At 38.7% G+C, this 25,352-nt stretch overlaps 1 protein-coding gene across 1 annotated transcript in view; it reads right to left on the bottom strand.

The window, feature by feature from the left end:
• The window catches only part of PAK5 (p21 (RAC1) activated kinase 5), a 273,491-nt gene that overhangs the window by 86,262 nt on the left and 161,877 nt on the right, over nt 1-25,352 (bottom strand). Inside the window, exon 3 of the mRNA XM_003933206.4 lies at nt 6,552-6,766. Within this exon, the coding sequence (XP_003933255.1) occupies nt 6,552-6,755 (204 nt within the window). The 5' untranslated portion in view covers nt 6,756-6,766. The remainder of the gene's footprint in view (nt 1-6,551; nt 6,767-25,352) is intronic.

The following is a 25,352-nucleotide window of genomic DNA, read 5'->3' as shown; positions in this document are numbered from 1 at the left end:
AGAATTTCCCAGCTATCAAAGCACCGCCGTCCTTATTTGATGAGTTCAGCTGTTAGGAGTTCAGAGAGGGCCACTCGATGGGAAACCAACACAGTTCTGGAGACACCCTTGAGATCTTGGGGGTGTGCTGTTTGACCTAAAATATAATGGACTCAGGGAGCATCGAGGCCATAGTGGAGACAGAGTGAGCGGCACACGTTTGAAGGTTCACTCATTTGCTTCTCGTTGTATGATTTGATTGACATTTCCTATTTAAATATTCTGCCTAACTCGCTTGAGAAACTGCATGGATTCCATGCATAATGAAAGACTCCACAAAGGGCTGTGAGTACTCTGCAACTAGAAAATAAAGTCATATTGCAGTAATGATAGGGACTCATAGGCAGGTAGGTATTTATAATGATGTCCTCGTCAGGTTCTCAAGGGAGAGTCCATGGGCTGAATCTGGGATTTCTGCATACTCAAATCAAAAGCATTCCTTACCCACAGAAATAATGTCTGACATTAATGCACTCTGTGGCCTTAGGAAAAACCACTGTACCTACCTGAGTCTCAGTTACACAATTTGCTAGGTGAAAAGGTAAGAAGGAAGCAATTTTGTTTTCTGACTTAGCATCAGTTATGCATGTAACAGTTTTTCATGTCCAAATATACTCATTATCAGAAGGCAGAGTGGTGTAGTGATTATAAGCACAGGTCTTGGTGTCAGATAGGTATCAGGTTTGAGTCCTGGACCTTTCCAGTTACAGAAGTGAGATCTTCAACAAATTATTTAATCTTGCTAAGACTTGCTTTCCTTACCCAAAAGAAACTATTCTCTACTTGAAAAGGCTAATTTGTAGGGACAAGTAAGATTGTGTATCAGTCAGTTGTCCTATAGGCTGCATAACAAACAACCCCACACTTAAGTTCACACAATGAGGTTGGGGCTGCATGGCTCTGATTCAAGTTTCAGGGATGCAGGCAGTCTGCCATCTAAGGCGTATTCTTATGATGTTGGCCTAGGCAGAGAGGGAAACTTAGCTGTCCATTAGAAGTCTGCTCACATCACCCCACTGACCATGAAAGACACATGTAAATTCAAGGGGCAGGGGGAAGTACTCAGCCCTTCATGAGGCTGTGGGGAGAAGAATGAAAAATTGAGCTTATTTATTTAGTTTTTTTTGAGACAGAGTGTCACTCCATTATCGAGGCTGGAGGGTGTTATCTCTTGTCACTGTAGCCTCTACCTCTCACTGCACTGTGCCTCCTCAAGTGATTCTCATGCCTCAGCCTCTCAAGTAGCTGTTATTACAGGCATGCACCACCGTGCCCCACTAATTTTTGTATTTTTAGTAGACACTGGGTTTCCCCATATTGGCCAGCCTGGTCTTAAACTGGTGGCTGGTGATCCACCCCTCTTGGCCTCTCAAAGTGCTGGGATTATAGGCGTGAGCCATCATGTCCAGCTAAAAAATTGAGTTTAATAATTTAGTCTACCAGAGATAGTATATGTGAAGCACCTAAGGAACATTGCATCTGGTACATGGGGCCGTGAGTAATCGCTGACATCTCTTATTAAGATATTTTTTTGCCAACATTCTCCAGGCCTATCAGTCTTTCTTATGCTACTTGAGACATATTGGAAAATGTCTCTTGCTCAAAAATACTACCACTCCACTTACCTGTCTGATATTGCAATATAAGTTTCTCTTTTTGGAATTATGTTTATCTTTTTCCTATGGTCTTCATTTCAAAAGCAAATACTTGGGATACGCAAAGTAATCATTAACACTTTTGTGAAGAAGAGCACAGGAAGAATAAACAAAGGGTATGGAGCAACCAAATGCAGCTGGGTTCCTGGTATTATAACTGGGTTCTCCTTTTGGGAGGCCAAGGCTAGAAGATAGCCTGAGGCCAGGAGTTCGAGATGAGCCTGGGCAACATACCCAGAACCAGTGTTGACAAAATAAATAAATAAATAAAAAGTTGTGCACACCTGTGGTCCTACCTACTCACTTGGGAGGCTAAGGTGGGGGAGGATTGCTTGAGCCCAGGATTCCAAGGTTGGTAGTGAGCTATGATCTCGCCACTGCACTCCAGCCTGAGTGACAGAGTGGGACCCTGTCACTAAATAAATAAATAATTTGGTTCAACTTAGAAATTGGGTGAATTTGAACAAATCAATTAATCATACTGAGCCAAGATTTATCTGATGTACTCAGCCCTTCATGAGGTTGTGGGGAGAAGAATGAAAAATTGAGCAACTGGGTTAAAACTATTTATAATTATAAGTGCCACAAAAGAATAAATATTAAACATTTTGTACTCTGTAAAACACCATCCGATGTTTGGTAACCATACTCTCTTGATTCTGGTCAGGCCTGTTGCTTAAGAGATTTCAACAAAAACTGGAAGCTATTGTAGACTTGACACCTGCAAGTTAAGCATTTGATGGGGAAAAACTGAGAGCATTCATTCACCGGGTCTCAGTGGCCCAATTTTAGCTGAGACCCTAGGAGCTGTCTTTCAAATTCCAGGACCATGTACCATGAATGTCCAGTTAGTCTCTGCTGGTTCCAGGGAGCTGCAGGTGTGGCATCATCCATGTGTGATTAATAAAATTCAGATATGCCAAATAAAACTATCTAATATTACTTACATAATTCTACTTGAAAATTAAAAACAAATATGAAGCAAATATTAAGATACCTTTTTATTCATTTTAGGTAGAAGCTACAAAAGCTTTTAAATATTAACCCCTGTATTTTTTTTTTTAGCATTTTCAAATGATTTCTAGGCTGTAACAAAGAGAAAGGGTGATCATTATGTTCTGGCTTTAATCCACCTAGAACAGCAGTTCTCAAAGTATGTCTATCCATCAGCAGCACTGGCAGCATCTGAGAGCTTGTGAGAAATGTGAGTTACCAGGCTCACTCCAGACCTACTGAATCAGGTCCCCTAGTGTGGAGCCTGGGAATCTGAGCTACAACAACACCCCCGCCCCCAGGAAATTTTTGTGAAAGTCTTTAACTTTGAGAACTACTGGGCAAGCACAAACAAATATGACCATTCAAACTGCCCTTTATATAATGCATCTAATTCAGTACAAATTTTGATAATATTGTTTATGATATTCTTTTTTTATTGTATTTTAGGTTTTGGGGTTCATGTGAAGAACATGCAAGATTGTTGTATAGGTACACACATGGCAGTGTGATTTGCTGCCTTCCTCCCCATCATGTATATCTAGCATTTCTCCCCATGCTATCTCTCCCCAACTCCCCACCTTCTGCTGTCCCTCCCCTATTTTCCCCTGGCAGACCCCAGTGTGTGATGCTCCCCTCCCTGTGTCCATGTGTTCTCATTGGTCAATACCCACCTATGAGTGAGAACATGCAGTGTTTGATTTTCTGTTCTTGTGTCAGTTTGCTGAGAATGATGGTTTCCAGGTTCATCCATGTCCCTACAAAGGACACGAACTTATGGTTTTTATGGCTGTATAGTATTCCATGGTGTATATGTGCCATATTTTCTCTGTCCAGTCTATCATTGGTGGGCATTTGGGTTGGTTCCAGGTCTTTGCTATTGTAAACGGTGCTGCAATGAACATTCGTGTGCATGTGTCCTTATAGTAGAACAATTTATAATACTTTGGATATATACCTAGTAATGGGATTGCTGGGTCAGCTTATGATGTTCTTACAGACAAAATGACATTAGATATAAAAGGAGTTTCTCAATGATATTTGCCAAATGTTTTAAAGGGAACCTCTCCCTGGGGTGTTCAGGTTAACTTGGCTAGCCTACATACTGCAGGGTTGAGCACACAAACTTTTGACACGCATACTAGCTAACTTGTGGCTTATGGTTAAATTTCAGACAGTTTGGAAATCGCAGCCAGTGTAAACTCACATTTATTATACCTTATGTGGCTACATTCCTTTATACTGCTTAAATCAAAGTTCTCAAAGTGTGATCCTCAGACCAGCAGCATCAGTACCACCTGGAAACTTACTAGAAATGCAAATTCTTGGGCCCAATCCCAGTTCTACTGAATTAGAAACTCTGAGAATAGAGCACAGCATTCTGTGTTTTATCAAACTCTTCAGGTGATTATGATCTACTGTATGGTTGAAGAAAACCTGGCTTAAATAAATCTACAGAGGAGAGGTGTGTCCTGGTAAGGACATTTGATTAACTTTACTCTTTATAAGTGAGATCCGAGCTAGCTGGATCTTGTTTTGGTCACTCCTTGTCTGTTTTTATTTTTTTTTTCTAAGTGACACAATAATGCCTGAAGTCTCATTTGCAGAAATCCAGGACCTGCTCTACACTTGAGATGTATCTTCCAGTCATCACCCAGTCAGCATTTAAGAGTCTATATCTAACATTTTAATATTTTCACTTCATATGGACTAAACAGTTACGCATTTGGCATCACGGCTGGGAAGCCCATAAAGCAAGTAAGAGAAGCACAAGGTTTAGCAGGTTACAAGTCAGAAAATCTTGTAAGTCTCAGTGGGACTGATTGTCAGAGAGGAAAGGATAATGAGCCAGCCCACCTAGGAGATGGAAGAAATGAGGTAAAAGGTTCTTCTAAGTCCCAGATCCACTGAACATGATGGATTACCACTAAGATGAGAGCCTCTTTCTTTGTTGCCAAACAGAACCTGCTAGGATCTGGACAAGTGAAAAACCATGGTGAAGTAAATGATACTTTGTTCTAACCAAGTAACGCATACACTCTAACAAGACAGCACACGTCCTGGGTCTTCAGTTAGAATGTTCTTTAAGACTCTGCTTCTGTCTAGAATGTTTCTTATCCAGTGATAATGATAATGATACTCCAGGGTAAGAAAATAAGTCTTAATTTCATGTGGGAATTTTTCCTTCACCATGGCAGAGGGCTTTTCAGCGCACACGGCTAATTGAATTTTCTAGGTTTTGTAAAATCTTGGGCTATAAGAAAAATAATGAAACTAAACAAGCACATTTTTTCTAATGCTAACTTTTTAAAGATACGGCCCACCTTATTATATGATCATTAGCGAAGTGTTAGCCTTCTCTCAGGGAGAAAATTATGTTCAATAGTAGGATATTGCCAAATACAAACTAGTAGAGTTGGTTAATTAGTCAGTTTCTAATAAACATCAATTGATATCTGTTTAAAGTGGCAGCTGCCTTTTCTTCCCAAAGATTTGTCTTCTCAAATATTCATTTGTTTGCATACTTAATATTTTATTGGTTTGAAAGGTTTTGAAATCCTACCAGAAAATCAAACTCACAAAATGCAGAATTGTAAGACTCTGTATTGATCTTTGGGCAGAACAGACTCATATGTTCAATACCAGAATAGAATGACCAGTACTATGCATGAGCAATGGAATCACAGCTCTAATTTAATCAGGTCAGGTGATATTTCAAAAGCATTTTCCGTAATGTATCAGCTATGCTCTTTCTTTGCATCCCTTTAAAAATACATTCAGATTGGTTCTGCATATTATTTAAATACAGTTTATGCCATAGTCGTGTTAACACAGAATAACATACTCAAATAGCACAGATGTCTACTAATATAATGAGCAAGGGAAGAAACTGAACTTCTTGCTTTGTATAGATTATGAAACTCTGGAATGATCCATTGGATAACATGATGATAAGCTTAAGTGATGTTTAACTCCCATACAAAACTTTTGGGCAATTGCCTGATGGTCTATAGAATTCTTATCATTCTGAAGTGCAGAAGAAAACTGCAATCCCTGGATTTTCTTTGTAGTAAAGTGGCATAACTGAAATTTTTGGGGTCTGCTTTCTGCTTGCATGTAATTACTTTTACAAACATTATTGCCAAAAATTTCCTAGCTATATATTTAAGGTAAATTATATCTTATTCTAGGACTCAAATTATTTGCTTTTATTTGAAATAGCTCTCTCTTAGGCTATAAAGAGACAAATTTGAAAGCTATAAAGACAAATAAATATGTGCATATGTATATACACACATATATTTGATTAAATAGAACATATATAAGTATACGCCTATATATGCATGTATGTATATTTATAAATATTATTGTTAAAATCTATCGGTAATACATTTTATATAAAAGCAAAGTTTAAATATTTTGAGAGCAAATAAAAAACAACAAAAGGTGATCTAATGTTGGTCAGAGGCCATTGCCAGTATTAACCAGAGTGGATGGATAATATGCTTCTGTATAAAGTTTAGCAAAAACACCATTTAAAGTCAAAATTCAAATATCCTATTTTGTGATTCCATTTTACAAGTCTGATTTTTTAAAAATCACATCTAAAGCCAAAGTTCCTTTTCATGTGCTGCAATTTATAAGAAATGGTGAAAATTATAATCATTAAAAAATTATAATTTTTTAAATTATATAATTGTGAATTATATAATTTAATTTTTTAAATTAAATAATTGTGAATAATCTGTGAATGTTAAAAAATACATGGATTAGGCATTTTATAGCTTGCTTATGAAGCTGATGCAGTGCATCAAATAAAAGCATGATTCTTAAGCCCACCCAAAGATGGAACACTCGCCATACCTTCATAGGAGCCAGCTGTATAGGTGTGATACATGAAGGGTCCACCATAGGCTTTGGCCTGTTGGCCGTATCTGCTAACAGGCTGTGCCACTGCTGCGGAAGGCCGGTAAACTTCTGCTCTTGTGGATCAAACCCAGTATGAACCCTGTGTTCAAAGTTGGATGGGCCAGATATTTCAATCTTTTTCTTTTTCTTCCCAAACATGATGCCGAAACCTGGGAAATGTAAATAGAAAAGATGCAGCTGTTTACATCTTGTCAGCAGAAGACCATAAGAAAGCAAATGTTCATTCATTCAGGGTAGTAGCTTTTCCGTTATTCCCCCAGATCCCAGCTGCAAAAGATAAAAGTTGAATTTTCAGGGTGTGTAAATTAGATAATTGTATTCGATTTTGTTGTTGTTGTTGTTCTCGCCTTAAACTTGCCATGTGGAGTATAGTTCCCTGCCCCGTTGACTTTGGTTTGGCCATGTGACCTGCTATGACCAACAGACTATGGATGGAAGAGACAGTTAGCAACTTCAGGGTGGAAGTTTTTGGAGGCATTGTGTGTTTCTACTTTTTCCTTGTGCTCCTGCCACTTGCCACAAAGATCTCTCTCTCTCAAGTAGCTGACACTTCCTCAGCCTAGGTCTTGGAAGGAGAGATGCATGAGGGCAGACACAAGCCCAACCACTGGTCTGAAGTCAAGACCAGGCAAGCCCAACTGAGATATTGCTGACTCACAAATGAGAAAAAAATGTATGTAATTAAGCCACTGATATTTTAGCTGTGTTTGTTATGCAGCATTATTAAAGCTGACACCGGGGAAGACATCTCAAAGTTTGGTATGTACTTAAAATCCAAAACATTTGTGTGGAATACATGCACACATGAAAAATGGATTGATAATGATATTCACCACATAAAGGATCAAACAAGTAAATATTTAGAAAGCACTTACAAAAACATCTGCCACAAAGTAAAGTACTTCAAGTATTAATTATACACCTCTGGACAAATACACAAGAAATTGGACTGACATTACCTGCAGAGAAGGGAACCAGGGGAAGAAGACAGAGAGGAAGACTCATTTTTCACTATATATTATATTTACAATTTTTTACAGTGTACTTTACCTGTTTGAAACAACATAGCTTACCTAGGTGAAACATAGCCAGTGGCCAGAATGCCTCTAGAAAATATGTAAAATAGGCAAAATGTGCTTTATGATGTTGAAAACACGTAAGGAAACCTGAGTTTGCATCCCAGGTAGGTCACCTATTCACAGTGATTCTGGATAGTGGTTTTTTCCTCTCTGCATCTACTTAGCTGTGAATAGAACAATCATTATCATTTTGAGAATCCTTACAACACTACCATGGGTGTTACAAAAGATGATGTTTTACTTTGGAAGGCCAAGGTGGACGATTAACCTGAGGTCGTGAGTTTGAGACCAGCCTGACCAATATGGTGAAACCCCATCTCTTCTAAAAATACAAAAATTAGCCAAGCATGGTGGTGTGTGCCTGAAATCCCAGCTACTCAAGAGGCTGAGGTGGGAGAATTGCTTGAACCTGGGAGGCGAAGGTTGCAGTGAGCCGAGATCATGCCACTGCACTCCAGCCTGGGAGACAGAGTGAGACTCTGTTTCAGAAAAAAAAAAAAAAAGATGATGATGATTTGGCCTGTATGTTGCTTTGTTGAAAAAGATTTATCTGAGCCCTTTGACTAGAATGGGTAGGTAATATATTCCTACCCTTCTATGTATATATTTTTCACAGCATTTATCCACTTGTAATTAATTACGTGTAATGGTATGTTCAGTGTCTGTTTTAAATACTAGAATGTAAGATTCATGTGAGAAAAAATGCTTCCTGCTGTTTCTTTACCATTTGCCTGGCCTATAGTAGGGTTCAAGAAATATTTGTTGATGGACTAAAATCACCCTAAGCAGCACATTTATTCAGTAAATACACATGGGGTTGGAGCTGCATGTTCTCTTCATTCTTCCTTCTCTACCTCCCTTCATCCTCTGTTAAAACTGTTACTTCTTTTAAAACACTTATCCCTGTGTGGCAGGCAGGGTCTTCCCATGCCTTCCAGTTTTCCCAAGCTCCTCTTCCATCCTTTACCTAGATAAATATTCTCTTAGCAATGATCAGATCATTCACAGCCTTCACTCCCTGGACTCCATCAAAACCCACTGCATTCATTCTGGTTGTTACTTCACACTAAATTGGAAGGGCTGTAATGAAAATGGATGAACGATTATGAGGACTTCAAATACGTTGATATATTATCTTTTCTGGAAAATATAATTATATTTTGAAACAATTCTATAAAAGTATTTTACTACAAGTAGGTCAATAAATACAAGTCAGCTGACCTTACACCTTGGGCACTCCCAAGCCAAAGTGTACAGAAGGAAAGGAATCCAGCTGCCATAGACCACTGCAGAAATGGCCCACAATGTTTCATGCTTCCCGGTATCCATGCCTTCACGGAGGCCTCTCCCATACTGACTCTGGACTTGGATATATAATTTGCTATGGCCAATGAGATAAAATATGACACCAATATGCTCTGTGCCTGCACACTGGGGCTTGCTTGCCCTCTTGCTGTCCTTGGAAAATGCAGTCAACATGAAAACGAAGCCAGGCTATCCTGCTGGAAAAGGAGGGACCATGTACTCCAGTCACCTGTCTCCCCAACCAGCAACTAGTCAACTCTGAGAAGCAGAGCTGGCCAGCTGCCCAGCAGCTATCCACATGAGTGAGCCTAGTCAAAACCAGCAGAAGAACTACCCAGTTAAACTGGACTTAAAGGTACCACTTATAGAATTAAGACACAAATAAATGTTTTTTTTTCTTTAAAACATTATGTTTTGGAGTAGACTGCTATACAGATAAAGCTAACATAACAAAAACCCTGATTATCATCCTCTACCTTGCATCTTCAGATGCTTGCCATTTTTAGGTTTCTATTTTAGCTGCTTCAAAGTTTCAAGTAACAACATGCAGTGTGGGTAACTATATTAGCTCTTACACAATTGAGTGCTAACTCAAAGGAGTTTTGATTGTGATATTACTATCTGGTTGAAGGCCTGGAATGTTTTTAGTGGCAGGAAATTATACCAATAAGTAGCTCAATACATCATCTTTTGAAAGTGAGCATAAAATACATTTGAAAATAATTTGGCCATTTGTTGGCTAAGTCTGCTTGACAGTTTAAGAAACTTTAGCTATGACCATTTTTTTTTTAAAGCAAGATAGAAATTATTTCAGAAAAATCATTTGAGAAGAGTTATTTGGCCTGTATTCATACATGAACAAGCACTGAAAATGCTAGGCCAAGTATTTTTAGAGGCAGAAAAGAAATGTCTTATTATTCTCTTTCTCGCTGTGAATTTCCCAGTGGTTGCTATGCCATTCAATGAAAGCATTGAAAAGAAAATATCAATGAACTAATACTGCTTCTGTTTTTAAATAAGAGCATTGTGGAGAGGAAACCCACTACTGAATCAATCTACCTACACTGCATTCTACCTACACAACTATAATTTCCATGGTCAAACATAGAGTTCTACCTCTTCAGTAAGTTTGAGTTAAAGAGTTATAAAGGAACAACTTACAAGGAAAACACAAAACAGCTCTATACCCTGAAGGAATATTCCTGGGAAGTTCACAGATGCAGAGACAAAATCTCCAAGATGTATAGTGATATGCTATCAGCAGTGGCTGCTACTCTGTTAGCAATGAGGAGGCCCACACTCAGGTGAAAGACAGAGCCAGGGTCCTAGTGCCTTTTAGCACCATGGGACAGAGGGACACCTAGTAGGGAAGTAAAGATCTGCTTGGCAGACGATTTCTTCTCTCTGATGTGCTCACGCTCAGTCTCTAACTACTACGGCGCTAAAAGTTCAATGCGTCTTATCCCACATTCATGGTAGCCTTAGGTCGGGGGTCCCCAAGACCATCCCCAAGAAACTGCACTATCCACACCAACTGCCCATGTCAGCATCATTTCTCTCCTAGGCTACTGTAAAACTATCCAGCTCAGTTTCCCTTCACCTAACCTTGCCCCTGTCGTGCAGTTCTCTTGGAGGAGAAACCCCGCAAGTGCTATGGCAAGGGTCTGAAGCCTCACCCTGTTCTCATATAAATATTGATTTAGAAAAGAATTAGAAATATAGGCACATAGTTATTCCTTTATATAGTCATATATAATCTTATAGTTACTCATCATCATAAAGATACATACTCAATATAACCTTTAATTTTACTAATGACTATCAGGTTATGAAGCATGGAACTGAGGTGACATTGTGAACAAAGTGATCCTAAGGCAGGATGCTCTAAGCTCCCTGTCATGCCCGCATAAGGGCTGCTGGAGGGCGCCTCGGCTGGGCGGCAGCACCAGCGCTGGGAAAGCACCGGCTGTTTAGCCAGCTAGGGAAGGAAATGTCCAAAATAGCCAAAACATCTCCTTCCTGGGGAAGTTAGGAGAAAACTCCACTTCTCCAAGCTCTTGTGGCAAGGCCTGATGGCTGTCAGGGAAACCCACAGACATCCGGGGGCTTAACTGTCTCTATGTGATGCTGTGCCTCAGTGGTCACGTTCCATGTCTACTCTCACGCCCTGCTTCTGCACCTGGTTTCTCTTCTTCTTAAAAGATTAGAATTAATAATAGTAACATAATCTTAATGTCCTTGATATTTCCGACAAATATGCGAAGAGCACTGATGCATTAGGTTTTCTCCTTGCCTCGGCTACTTAAAATTCCTGGGCCCCCTGTCTTTAAGACACGTGATTTACCTAACCCTATCACTGACCACCATTACCTCACCCTGCCCTCCCTACCCACTGCTTTGTACTCAATAAAAGTCCGACTGTCCAGGCACTTGGTACCACTGCCGGTCTCCGCGATTTGGTTTACAGTGGACCCCAGCGTCCAAACTCTCTTTTCTCTATCGCTGTGTCTGTGTCTTTTATTTATACAGTTTCTTGTCTCCTAACCAGCGGGAGGGGCTCACAGAACCCTGTAGTGCTGGATCCTTAGTTTTCCACCCCGTAGGCAGACCAGTCTTTTGAAAAGTGTAAGTCCGTGTCACATTGTCTCTCCTAAACCTTTTCTATGACTTCTCACTGACCTTAAAAACAAAACCAAACTCCTTATCAGAGCTCACAAGGCTCCTGGAGACCACCAGTTGGTACCTCTCTAACTGCATAAATTCCTTCTTCCTTTCATTAAGCCTTACCATCCTTAGTCGCCCCCATTACCTTAAAGCTCCCCATCCCCTCCAACTTCTCCCTCCCCTGCCTAGGTCCACCCCTCATCTTGGCCCTCATCTAAGTCTCCTTTCTGGTCTCAGATCAAATGGAACTTCCCCAGGGAGGCCACCTTAGACCCCAATACCTTTCTTCTTACATCCTACCACAGTTCCTTGTCTTTTGTGCTGCAAAAAAGATTATTTCAAACTACAGACATGCATGAACACATTCTATCTACCCTGTCCACACCACCATTATTTCTCTTAGGCTACTACAAAGTTATCGAGCTCAGTTTCCCTTCCACAGGTCTTAACCCTTCCAGGCAGTTCTCCACCCTATAGGCAGATCAGTGTTTTTAAAATGTGTCTGTATTATGCTCAGTCTCCTAAAGTTTTTCTATGACTTCTCATCACACACAAAACCAAACCCCTTAACCCAGCTCACAGGTGTGGACAGTTCAAACAAAAAAAAGCATACAAAATAAAAGCTAAAAGTCAAATACTTTGTTCCTATCTCAAAGTTTCAAATCCGGACCATTTTCTATTTGTTTAATGTTATCCCTGTACACATCCTGAATTTCTATACATAAATATATGGCCACACTAAGTACAATGTGTGAGATTTGCTTTTTTTTTTTTTTTTTTTTTTTTTTTTTTGAGTCATTTGGCCTATTTTGGCTGTTATATTTAAAAAAAAAAAAAAAGAAAGAAAACCTTGGCTACTTTTCTGTATTACCACACATATCACACTTGCTTCTTAAAGTCTCCATTGTATTTTATCAAATGGAGTGTACTATAATTCACCTATTGATTCTTTTATTGATTAACATTTAAGTACTGGGGCCCTTAAAAACACCATTCCTGTGAGAACTTTGCTAGATGCATTATTCTGCATAAATATGAGCAGGTTTGTGGCATAGATTGTCAGATGTTGAAACAATGGAGGGAAGGCATATGAATTAGTTTGCTAGAGCTGCCAAAACAAAGTAACACAGATAGGGTGGCTTAAGTAAGAGAAATATTGTTCTGACTTCTGGAGACTGGAAGTCCAAGATCAAGGTGTTGCCAAGGTTGGTTTCTTCTGAGGCCTCTCTCCTTGGCTTGTAGATGACATCTTCCCCTTATATATTACTGTGTCCAAGTTTCCTTTTCTTATAAGGACATGGGTCATATTAGATTAGGAGCCAAACTAATAGCCTCATTTTAATTTAATTATCTCTTTTAAATCCCTACCTCTCAAATTCAGTCACATTTGGAGGCATTGGAGGTTAGGATTTCAATAAATGAACTTGGGAGGTAGACAGAATTCAGCCCATAAAAGCAAGCATGTTTAAAACTTTTTAAAATACTTGCAAGTTGGCATTCAGAAAGCCTAAATCCTTTCCTACCAACATTGTTGGAAATCAGAGTTGGTCTTCCTCAGCAAGCCATAAGCCCCTTTTCATCTTGATCTTATCTGTGCCTGGCACATAGTAGATGAGCAATGATATTTGTTGAATGAATACTCACTGAGACAAAATATTTCCCTTGATAAAGACAGTGCATGGTTCAAGCAGCCTGGCTTCTAACAAGCAGGCAGCACATGGTAAGATCAGCAGCATTTGTCAGGCATGCATTTCAAATGCTTTTAAGGAACCCAGATAAACACACAGCTTTTCAGGGGCAGAGTGGGAGACAGGACCCAGTCCTCTTCGATTTTTTTCCCTGTATGTTTTTATCACTTCTCCACCTCCACAAATATTAATTACACACTTACTGTATACCAAGCACTATAGGCAAGGCAGTGGTGATGAAGACTTTACAGAATAGAAGAAAAAAGTCAAAACAAGCACAGTGAAATCCAGAGTCAGTCTTCTGGGTTCAAATCTTTGCTTTTCTACTTACTGGGGAAAATTACTTAATCCCTTTATGCCTCAGCTTTTCAATAAAGTGCAGCTAATTAATGTCTATGTCAAAGGGTTGTTGTGATATTTAGTAAGTTAACACTTGTGAAGCACATAAAACACTGCCTGGCATGGAATGAACATTCCATAATTGTCAGCTATTATGATTATTGTAAAGGAAAGAAATAAAATGTTATAGAGATGAAGGGCCCACAAAATCTCTCCATACTATCTTCACATCTTCCTGTGAATCTGTAATAATTTTTTTAAATGTGCACATATAAATGTATACTTTACTTGAGTTGTACCCTCCATAGTTACATCTTAGATAGTTAGGGTACAATCAAAACCAGGAGTTTGTCACTGGTATAATGTATGCATATATTTCTATGCCATTTTATCACATGTATTAATTCCTGCAACCACCAGCACAATCAGTGTATAGAACTAGTCTATCTCCACAAAGATGTGCTACCCTTTTAAAGTCACACATTACGGCAGTACCCCCAACATCCCTAAACCCTGGCAACCCATAATCTATTTTCTATCTCCACAAATGTATAATATTGAGACTGTTATATAAATGAAATAATAGATTATATGACCATTTGGAATGGTCCTGTTTCTGTCTCAGCACAAGGCCCTTGACTTCCATATACCTTGTTGCATGTATCAATAGTTCATTCCTTTTTATTGGTGAGTAGCATTTCATGGTATGCATGTATCATACTTTGTTTAACCACTCACCCACTGGGGGATAGTTTGGTTGTTTCTAGTTTTTGGATATTATAAATAAAGCTGGTATGAATAATACTGCACACGTTATTTTTTGATCACATGTATTACTAATAATTTTATAATGGTTATGTATTAAAGTGGTAAACATTTTGGATAAAGTGGAACAGATTAATTAAAATTAATTTTACCTCTTCTATATTTCAAAATATGACTAATAGGGTATTTAAAATTAAACATCTACCTCACATTATATTTCTACTGGACAGCACTATGACAGTGTAACTTGGAGGAGAGCAGCTGCATGTCTGCTTGTGATACAGATATTGGTTTCAGAATGTTTTGAGTTCAGCCTTTATGGATAAGAAGGGGCAGGTATTGCAAACTTGAGACAGAGCATTCCAGGCAAAAGGAACCAAAGATAAAGTCTCCAAGAAAGAAAACGATTTGCCTTATTCTAGAAACAGCAGCAGCTCCTGTGGCTGAAGCAATACTGATTTAAGAGGAGAATGGAGTGGTCCACCATCTGGAAACATTGTCTAGATAGTCCCAGATTCTCCAGTTTTCTTTTATATTTTACACCAATGACACTAATATTCAAATTTGCCCATCTACTTTCTGGTCATAATGGATGGGAAAGCTTAATAAATTTTCACAGTAAGTCTTTTAGTGAAGTTGGGATTCCCCAAACAGATACTGGCCCATATTTTAATCCTGGGAATACCACTGTTATTTTTTTGTTTAAAACATATTGGAAATTATGAGTAGATTAGTCAATCAGTTAGCTTTTGCTGCATATCAAACCATCCCAACACTTAGTGACTTAAAATGACAACTATCTATTTGGCCCCAAATACTGTGGGCTGATAATTTGTGCTGGGTTTGGTTGGGTGGTTCTTATGGTTTTGTCTGTGCTCATTCATGTGTTCTGCAGTGAGCTATGGGTTGGCTGGAAACTGACTGGTCTAGCATAGCCACATGGACTCTAATCTTTCAGAAGGGTAGCATGGGCTTCTTCTTGTAGTGGTATTAGAGTTCTGGGAGAGAGCAGAAGTAATACTTCTTGAGACCTAGGCTAGGAAAAGGCACATAAGATTCATTCCACTAGCTTGTATAACCAGTGCAAGCTGTAAGACCAAACCAGATTCAATGGATGGAGAAATTAGTCTGCTTTTCAGAGGGATGAACTCCAATGTCACATTGCCAATGATTGGCTACTGGGAGATGTAAAGAATTAGGGCTATGTTTGCAAACTACCACAATAAGTAACAGTGGCATTCTGCTAAGGGGTTAAAAACTGGCTCTGGATAAAAGGTAAACAAATCCTGATTGTAATATCTGTCAACTTTTATGGTGCAAATACTTTCATACAGCTAATTTCAAGCTACCAATGTGGCATTGCTGAAAAATTTTTTTAATTGAAAAAAATATTTTTAAAGATGAGCACAGTTGGCTCTCACAAGCTCATGTGAGCCAGCTCCAGTATACATTAAGAATAAACTCTAATTCTGATAGAGTTGGCAGAGGAATGCTGTAATTTCTGGAACTCATCCACTCAAGATACCACACTGAGATCTTCTGCCCTCTCTTAAAAAGGCAATTGCAAGGAGCTACATGTCCCAACAACAGGTAAACCGTCCCCCCAAATAATTGTGTATACAACTTTAGAAGTCTTTACAACACAAATTATGAGATGCATGGTACGTGTTGTCATCATCTAATTATCAAACTTATCAGGTGATTGAAAATGGTATTGTGGGTGTGTGTGCATGTGTACACACAGGTGGCAATCAAAATGAGATCTTCAATAAATCATAATTGGAAACACTGTCAAGTTTAACAACATCGGAGCCTGCTTTCATTCCTTCAATCTTCAAGAAGATAAAAACTGATGCATAGGAATTTCACAACAAGCCAAATAACCTTACATGACCTTAATTTTGATATATTTAGATTGGTGATATGGGTCACACAAACTTGCCTAATTTTGCTCTTTTCCATCTGAGGGTCATATGCTAGGACCACCTCCTAGTGAGAATATGGGTTTCATACGGCCAACTGCAATGGTGTTTGAATTATTTCCAAAAATAAGTTATTGCCACCAATTTTTTGAAAACCTTATAGCTGTACCATTTATTAAAGTTATGGGAGAAATAAATTGGCAAGCTTCCCACTTTTAATGTCATTGATTATATGAATTTTAAACAATATAGTATTGGGTATAAGAAACTTTTCTGTTGAAGAAGATAGGGCCAAATAAGAAGGGATTTTGCTGTTACGAGTGAAGACTGGAACTGTCTTAGTAGTTAAATACTACAAAGTTGTATTACAATTTTAGATTTAAAAAATTTCAGTTCTTTGGGTTTTTTTGTTTCTTTTAAACCACTTTGACAAATAGTTTATTGCGCGTCTGCTGAAGCCAGACACTGTCCATGGTACTGAAAACTCAACAGGGAAGCAGACAAAAATCCTTACCATCGGTACGAGGGCTCTCATTATGGGAGAGAAAACAATAAACAAGTAAATAAACAAATTATATAGTGTATTAGAAGACGATAAGGCCCAGGGGAAAAAATAAAAGCAGGAAAGGGCATAGCGAGTGCTGTGTCAGAGGAATAGAATTTTTATATTGTGTGGATAGGGATGAGATGATGTCCCTAAGAAGGTGATATTTGAGCAACTATTTGAAGGTAGAAAGGATGCAATTCATGACAGTACCTGGCCAGAGAGTTCGAAGTAAGAGGTGACAGCAAGTGCAAAGGCCTGGAGATGTGGATATGCGTGGTGTGTTCAAGAATCTATCATTGGATATTGCCTTGTCCCCAAACAATCTAGCATTCTGAGTAAATAGAAATGGTAGTCCTGTTGACAAGTCAGCTTCAAATTGAACTTTCCATGCATAGAAACCTCTGCTATAGTGTATAAGTCTCATCTTCCGGCTCTCCTCTTTACATTTGCTTCCCCATAACAGCAAGTATGTCAAGGGAGAAAGGCAAAAATTGGCTTGGTTTGTGAAGCCTAAGTCAGATGAACTGAGAGCCCAACAATAGCAGCAAAAACAACAATAACTAGCCTCTGACTGCAACTCCCTTCCAAACCTGAAGTTGCCCACTTCTATTGTAAAACCCTTACAGATTCTCACTTACAGCCTGCCACCTCAGGCTCTCAAAGCCCAGAAGAACCTGAGGATAATGCTTGTATGAGAGAGATAAAGGCAACTAGAGCAGTAAAGACTTTCAGAACTATACAGTGAAACAGAGGCACTGCACACGAATTACACAGTAAACTGGTTGTGTGAAAGTGAGAAGTGATTTGCCTTCCAAGCAAAACTCTGTCATAGCTTAAGATTATTTTAATTTTGTCTCCATTCTTTCTTCTCTTAGGCCTCTCTCCGCCTTTTCTTTGACAAATAGTTTACTGCGCACCTGCTGAAGCCAGTCACTGTCCATGGTACTGAATACTCAACAGGGAAGCAGATAAAAATCCTTACCACCCTTGTGGGGCTTTCATGATAGGAGAGAAAACGATAAACAAGTAAATAGGTGAATTACATAGTGTATTAGAAGATGATAAGGCCCAGGGAAAAAAACAAAAGCAGGAAAGAGGATAGCAAGTGCTGTGTCAGGAATAGAATTTTTATTGTGTGGATAGGGATGAGGTGATGTCCCTAAGAAGGTGATATTTGAGCAGCTATCTGAAGGTAAAAAGGAAGCAATTCATGAGAGTATCTGGCCAAAGAGTTCTAGTAAGAGGCAACAGAAAGTGCAAAGGCCTTGAGATGTGGATATGCTTGGTGGGTTCAAGAAATAGCAAGGAGGCTCGTGAACCTGAGGAAGGATGAGCAAAGGGCCAAACGGAGAGACATGAGACAGAGATAGAACAGGAAGTCAGGCTGCATAGGGCAGTGGTTCTTCAAGTGTGGTCCCAGACCAGCAGTATCAGCATCACTGAAGAGCTTGTTGAAAAATGCAAATTTTGGACTGGATGCAGTGGCTCATGCTTGTAATCCCAGCACTTTGGGAGACCAAGGAAGGCAGATCACAAGATCAGGAGTTCTAGACCAGCCTGTCCGATACGGTGAAACCGTGTTTACATTAAAAAATACAAAAATTAGCCAGGCGTGGTGGCACAAGACTGCAGTCCCAGCTACTCGGGAGGCTGAGGCAGAAGAATCACTTGAACCCGGGAGACAGAGGTTGCAGTGAGCTGAGATTGTGCCATTGCACTCTAGCCTGGGTGACAGAGTGAGACTCTGTCTATTAAAAAATGCGAATTTTGGAACTCCATCACAAACCTACTGACTCAGCAGCTCTGAGAGTAGGGGCAGGGAGACTCAGCCATCCATTTCAATGAAACTCTCCAGATGACTCTGCTGTGCCCTCAAGTTTGAGAAGCAGTGATTGAGGGCATCGGCTGCCACTGCAGGACTTCAGTATTTTTTCTCTGAGTGGAATGAAAGTTGATTTGATTGTTTAATGACTTAATCTAAAACAACAATTTGAGTTATAATGTAATTAAGTGATTGTATGTTTTCCAGATATATTCATTTTTCTAGACTATGTTGGGGCTCAGAAACTAATACCCAAAACCAATACCCCAAAATATGGCATTTTGACATGCTGAAATGAAGAAGCCTCAAGGATTCTCTGGCCTCCCTCCACTACCCAAAGTCTCTGCCTGAGACCCAGACCCACCAAAGTGAACAATGGTTTTTTTCTTCTTTTCCCCGTTATCTCATTATCTGTTACAGAAAAGAAGACCAAGATGTAACCACACCTGAGTAGACCTTTTTATAGACATAATGAATTGCCTCCAAAGATCACTTACATTCCAGAGAAGGCTATTTACAAGTTAATATTTATTCCCCATTCTATCATTTATTGCCCCACAAGAGAATTCTTCTTCCACCTCTCATAAATGGTCTTACCAGGATACAAGCTCCCATTCTTTCTTTAACCTCAAGATAAAATATAAGTTATTATAACTTATTGGAAGAGGGTTCTTCATTCTAGAAGGTCTTGCTTTATATAAGCTTTATATAAGAAGCTCTTATATAAATGCTTTATATAAGAAGCTCTTGCTTCATACACTTTATATAAATTTGTATGCCTTTTCTCCTATTAATCAATCTTTCTCATGACAGTGAGTTTTCAGTGAATCTTTAGGGGCCAAAAGCCTATGACCCCTACAACCACAAAAGGTAGCACAGTGAAATGATCATTTAGCATTTATCTCCTTAGCATGGTCTCCTTGGGGCTTTCTTCAGCTCCTCTGGGCTCTTCTCTGGACACTAGCTGGTCCTGTAAGAGAGGATGTCCTTCTGATAACTATATACTGCAACAGAAGCTTGAGTTTATCTGTAGATGTCTTTTACTATGATTCTTGAATAATTTCAGCACCAGAATTTTAATACATCTAATTTACAACTTAGCATAATTTGGTGCCTATGTGATGGGAAAATCAGCAAAATATTGTCAGTGGTATACACCATGCATTGGGAATTAATAACAACTGCATTTCCAACTGTGATCACTGCTTGGCCATCTTTTCTATGATAACATGAGGATGTTCAATATGATTATGGAAATGCTGGTGTAGGATGATGGCACTAACGACAAGGCTACCTAAAATTACCTGCAACAACAGCAACAAAAGCCTCACAAGGTATATGGATTTCACATGCTTCCTTTTCTGTAATATGGAACTCATGCTAGAAATTAGGTGCCTCTTGTTTAAGAATCACAAACTAGAAATTATCCATTAGCTCATCAGCAGTAGAATACATAAAAAAAAATTAGGGCATATTCCTACAATGCAATGCTACATAGCAGGGAGCAAGAGTGAAGCTTACAACTGGGCAACCTGTGGCCAGCTCCCTTTGGATGCAGTTATTGCCTTCTGACTCATCCTGGCCAACAGCATGTGCACAGAAGTGAAGTAACTCACTTCCAGATTAGGGATTTTATGTTGGCGAGGTGCAAAGAATAAAGTGCAGGGATGGTGGTTAAACTTGAAGGTAGAAGGAACCTAAATCCCTGAATTGCTGTATGGAGGAGATCCACTTGCTGACCAGGAGCACCTGCACTGGACTTCATGCAAACAAGAAATTAAATTCTTCTGGGCCAAGCTGATAAAGTTCTGTGGTTTAGTTGTTGTAACAATGGGTATTACCCTAATATACTTGCCATTTTTTCCCTGATAACAACACTATGCTGTCAGCAAATAGCATTAGCCTCACATCAAAGAGAAAAAATCTGAGTATCAGAATAAAATTACTGACCTAAGGTCACTGAGCTAGCTAGTGGCAGATACGGGACTCAAGTCAAACTCCTCTGGCTTTTAATAGATGTTATTTACATTATATTTAGTGAGTCAAGAAATGAAATGCAAATATAAAATGGCAACAATGGTGATTAGTCGCTATGTGAATTTTCAGCAGTAACATTTTTAAGGCAGATTGTCAACAGAGTTGTTAATAAAATTACCACATAGTTTAGAAGATAGACTCTATAGTAATATATTATAGCAGATTAAGTTTTGATCCTTTAAGTGTATAAATTAATGAATGCAAAACCATTGCAATGGTAAAATCTGAAGTGGTTTGGGGCAATATTTTGTTTTCACCCAACCTTGATTTTAGTCTAGAAGTTTTATGTTCCTATTAAGCAGTCCCACTATGTGACTGGCGGTTTGTTGGTCTGGTAAAATAACCTCAAGGAAGGAAATATTGCTAGAATAATAACTCCTAATTTTTGCGTCTTGAAGCTGTGTCTAAGAGGTATTTAATATGAAGTTTCTAGCGAAGGTTATTTAAATAACATTGTCATTTCCCTGTCTCTGTTATGCATAATAATAAATCTTTGAAATTCAAATCTTTGAAAAATGCCATAATGCATTTTCCTCTCCAACTTAATACTACTATTTAATTTGGGTAAGTTTGTAGAACAGTGGGATCTCAGGCTCTTTTAAGTGGAAAGGGGCTTATTGTTCCTACTTTCAATAATGTCAGATTTATGAAATACATAAACTTAGCAAAAATTACCCTTCCCTTTGGAAATGTAAGGCAGGACTACACTTTGGAGACTATATCCAGCATCCTTTCTCTGAGCTTTCAAGTAATCATGAGGAACTTACATTACCACTTGGTCAGTTTTAAAATATATTCCCTCAGTAGAAGCCACAAACTTTTTGAATAATCAAAGTGTTTAAAGATATTGCTTCATACTTCTACTTTTCTGTGTGTAACTGGCTTTCGTTGCCTCTTGTTTAAGAATCACAAACTAGAAATTATCCATAGGCTCATCAGCAGTAGAATGCATAAATAAATTGGGATATATTCCTACAATGTAATGCTACATAGTAGGAAGAAAAAAACAAATGGAAAAGTTCAACTAACTCCACAAACATAAAGTTTATTGAAAAAAAAGGCAGCTACAAATAAGTACATATTTTATCTTTTGATGGGGGACTTTATAAATAGGTCAGACATAGGCAGAAAGTCTCTTCCATCAAGATTACAATGCATCGTAGAAAGAGCCCCAGACAACATATCAGAATGGTCAACTTAGAGTGAAGTCTCTACTCTGGGGCTCAATTACCTCACCTGAGCAAGTCTCCATAGATCCTAACCAAAGGTGCAGAACTTTAAAAAGGAGCTCAGCATTTCCTTTTCTCTCTAAACTGTACAGTGGATTGACACCCTCTTTGTAAAGAACATGAGAAAAGTGATCATAAGAAATGCTTCAACCTCCAGTGGTTCCCTCCAGTAAATCAGACCTCAATCCCTCCCATCCCACTCTAAAATTCTAGGATTCTTGGCTGTTTTGGGAATCAGGACTGTGGAAATCAACAAGGCATATATTAAAAATGGCAGAAAAACTGCAATATTGCAGTATCTATACTGTATTATCTACCCAAAAACAAACATTGTGGTTACACAAAGAAACTTGGTCAGATATCCTTTAAACCTTAGGGAACATCATTTCATTTTTACAAAATAACCAAGAGATTTGCTGCTACTGTTGTTTTTAATTATTTTGCCCACATTCTTCTGCAGTTATCGTCTTGTGTTCTTAGCAGTACCAAAGGCAATAATAATGATTGGATCATAGTTATTGTTTTTTAAAAATGGTTCATAGCCTTCAGCTTCATGTTACATATTATAGCCTCATAAATGGGGATGCAGCCTTGACCCATAAATGTTGAATTATTTTGCTAAAAAACAAATCTCTCAAAAAATAGGTATGGGAGGCATATTTTGGTAGTACAACTTGTAAGTCTTTTTTTTTTATATTTTTTATTTATTTATTTTTTTAACAGGCAGGGTCTTTCTCTGTTGCCCAGGCTAGAGTCATGATCATGGCCCTGAATTTTTGGGCTCAAGTCTTCCCACCTCGGCCTCCCAAGTAGGTGGGACTACAGGCATGCACCACCATATCTGGCTAATTTTTTCTATTTTTTGTAGAGATGAAGTCTCCCTATATTGCCTTGGCTAGTCTCAAACTACTGAGCTCAAGAGATCCTAAACCTTGGCCTCCCAAACTGTTGCAATTACAGGCATGAGCCACTGGCCTGTCCAACTTGTAGGCTTGAAGAGACAACTGGATAGTCACCATTGTATATTCATTATTAAAATGTTAAGTTATTTGATAAAGCAGGAAATGTGGCATTCAATTTAATATCTCCTCTACCTGCTCCCCTGGGCCCTCAAATCCATTCCCCCTGTTCACATGAATGCCTGGCTGAAAACTTTAATTTTCAGACTCCATTGCTGCTGGCTGTGAACATGTGGCTAAATTCTTGCCATTGAGATAAGTGGAAATTATGTGTGACTTCTTCTAGGTTTCACTTTTTTATTTTTTGAGTCAGGGTCTTGCTCTATCACCCAGGCTAGAGTGCAGTGGCATGATCACAGATTACCGCAGCCTCAATCTCCTGGGATCAAGTGATCTTCCAACCTCAGCCTTCTGATTAGCTGGGACTACAGGTGTATGCCACCAAGCCTGGCTATTTCTTTTTCTTTTCTTTTCTTTTTTTTTTTTTAAGAGATAGGGTCTCACTATGTTGCCTAGGCTGACCTTGAACTTCTGGTCTCAAGCAATCCTCCTGCCTTGACCTCCTAAAGTGCTAGGATTACAGCTGTGAGCCACTGTGCATGGCTGCTTGTTTTCTTAAAGACATTGAAATGCTTGCCCTGGACTTGGTCCCTATTTTTCCTTTCCACTGCTTAGAAATGGTGATAATTAGAAGAACCTTAGACACCATATCTTAAGGATGGCAGAGCCTCTCGGTTTGACTGGATCCCTGGGTTATGTTGTGGAACAGAATTTGTCTCCACGCCCCAGGTTATTAAGAAAGGGAATTAAACATCCATCTTTAATGTATAGGATGTTTTAAGACTCTTTGCTACAATATCTCAGGCTTTTCCTTAATTAGCCTGCCAGGAAAGTGCCTTCTGTTTAGTTGTAAATGAACTGAAGAAGAAGGGAAGGAGGAAGGGAAAAATGGAGTTCAGCACTATTTCTCAGAATAACGGAAATGAGAAAGGATCTCATATAACTTAACAAAGATATTTACACACACATACTCCTTTTGAGGGTATAACGTGAGTCATACAATTGAAATTAGCCATTTACTATATTGAAAGAAGCATGATACAGCCTCCTAACTGCCCACATGAAACCACTAACAGCAAGCTGAAGTCCAGTGAGAATAACCAAAAGAATGAAAGGGCAGACATCATTCTTCAATGCAGTGGTGCAGTGGGAACTTTGAAAAGAAACTTCAACAAAAGCAAAACAAAACCAAAAAGCAGAATTTAAAAAAAAGAGAAAAACATCCCAAAATCCAAAACGAAAAGCAAAACCAAGTAGGAAATACTACATTTTGAGTTATGGCATTAGACTGCCTGATCAATGATACCCATTTCCTTGTTCTCCAAGTGGCCATCTTACTCCTGGCTACAATGTCTCCCCAACTCCACCACCATAAGCTCAGATGAACAATAAAAAACAAACAACAACAATGAAAAAAATTAAATAGCAAAAAGTTGTATTTTTAGTACAGATAGGATTTCTCCACATTGGTCAGGCTACTCTTGAACTCCCAACCTCAGGTGATCTGCCCGCCTTGGCCTCCCAAAGTGCTGGGATTACAGGCCTAAGCCATATGCTCGGCCAACAAAAGCAACTTTTAGAAGTTGTATTAGCTATTCCTGGATACCAGGGTGCCACTTACTTGACTGACATCATCACCTCTGTTCTACTAAGAAACTTTATTAACACACTTTCAGTTTTGTTAATTTGATCTGCATCTATCAAGGCAGTTACCTAAGTGCAGAAATAAAAGGGAACATCCACTTCTATACTGGGCACTGCTGGGGAAAGCACAGGGAGCCTGCATGCCGATCAGCACTGACTCAGTGGCCTCTCAATGCCCAATATCACGGCGTATTCAAGAGATCAAAAGATCAAGAGATCTTTTCCTTGGATCTACAGAATAAGAAACATTTTTAATGTATAATGGAACACAAAATCCAACCCTGTGATGACTGTAGAATCAGTGGATATGTCTACAATAAAAGCCATTTACAATAAATGTTATATTTGTAATTACACATGTTGTCATGAAATTTATGGAACACACCTTTTAAGACATACACAGCAAATATTCAAACAGCAGGCAATATCCATTTTTGGATGTAGAAGGTCATTTGATTTTCATTTTAGATGTAATAAAAAGTATATTTAGAATGGTCTCTCTTGAACTCAGTTACCAATGTTTACTTGCTAATTTTGCTAATTTTTATTTCTTATATACTTATCTGCACACATGACAGTGTTAGATATATAAAAAACATCATCCTTCTAGAAATATCATGAAGAAACTGAATTTCCCTTTTTAACTTTTATTTTAAGGGATTATGTTATTTTTAA

This window comes from Saimiri boliviensis, chromosome 9, assembly GCF_048565385.1.
Source record: "Saimiri boliviensis isolate mSaiBol1 chromosome 9, mSaiBol1.pri, whole genome shotgun sequence".
In the NCBI taxonomy this organism is placed as follows: Eukaryota; Metazoa; Chordata; class Mammalia; order Primates; family Cebidae; genus Saimiri; species Saimiri boliviensis.
The sequence above is the reverse complement of the archived record's forward strand: the minus strand, read 5'-3'. Positions and strand labels throughout refer to the sequence as shown.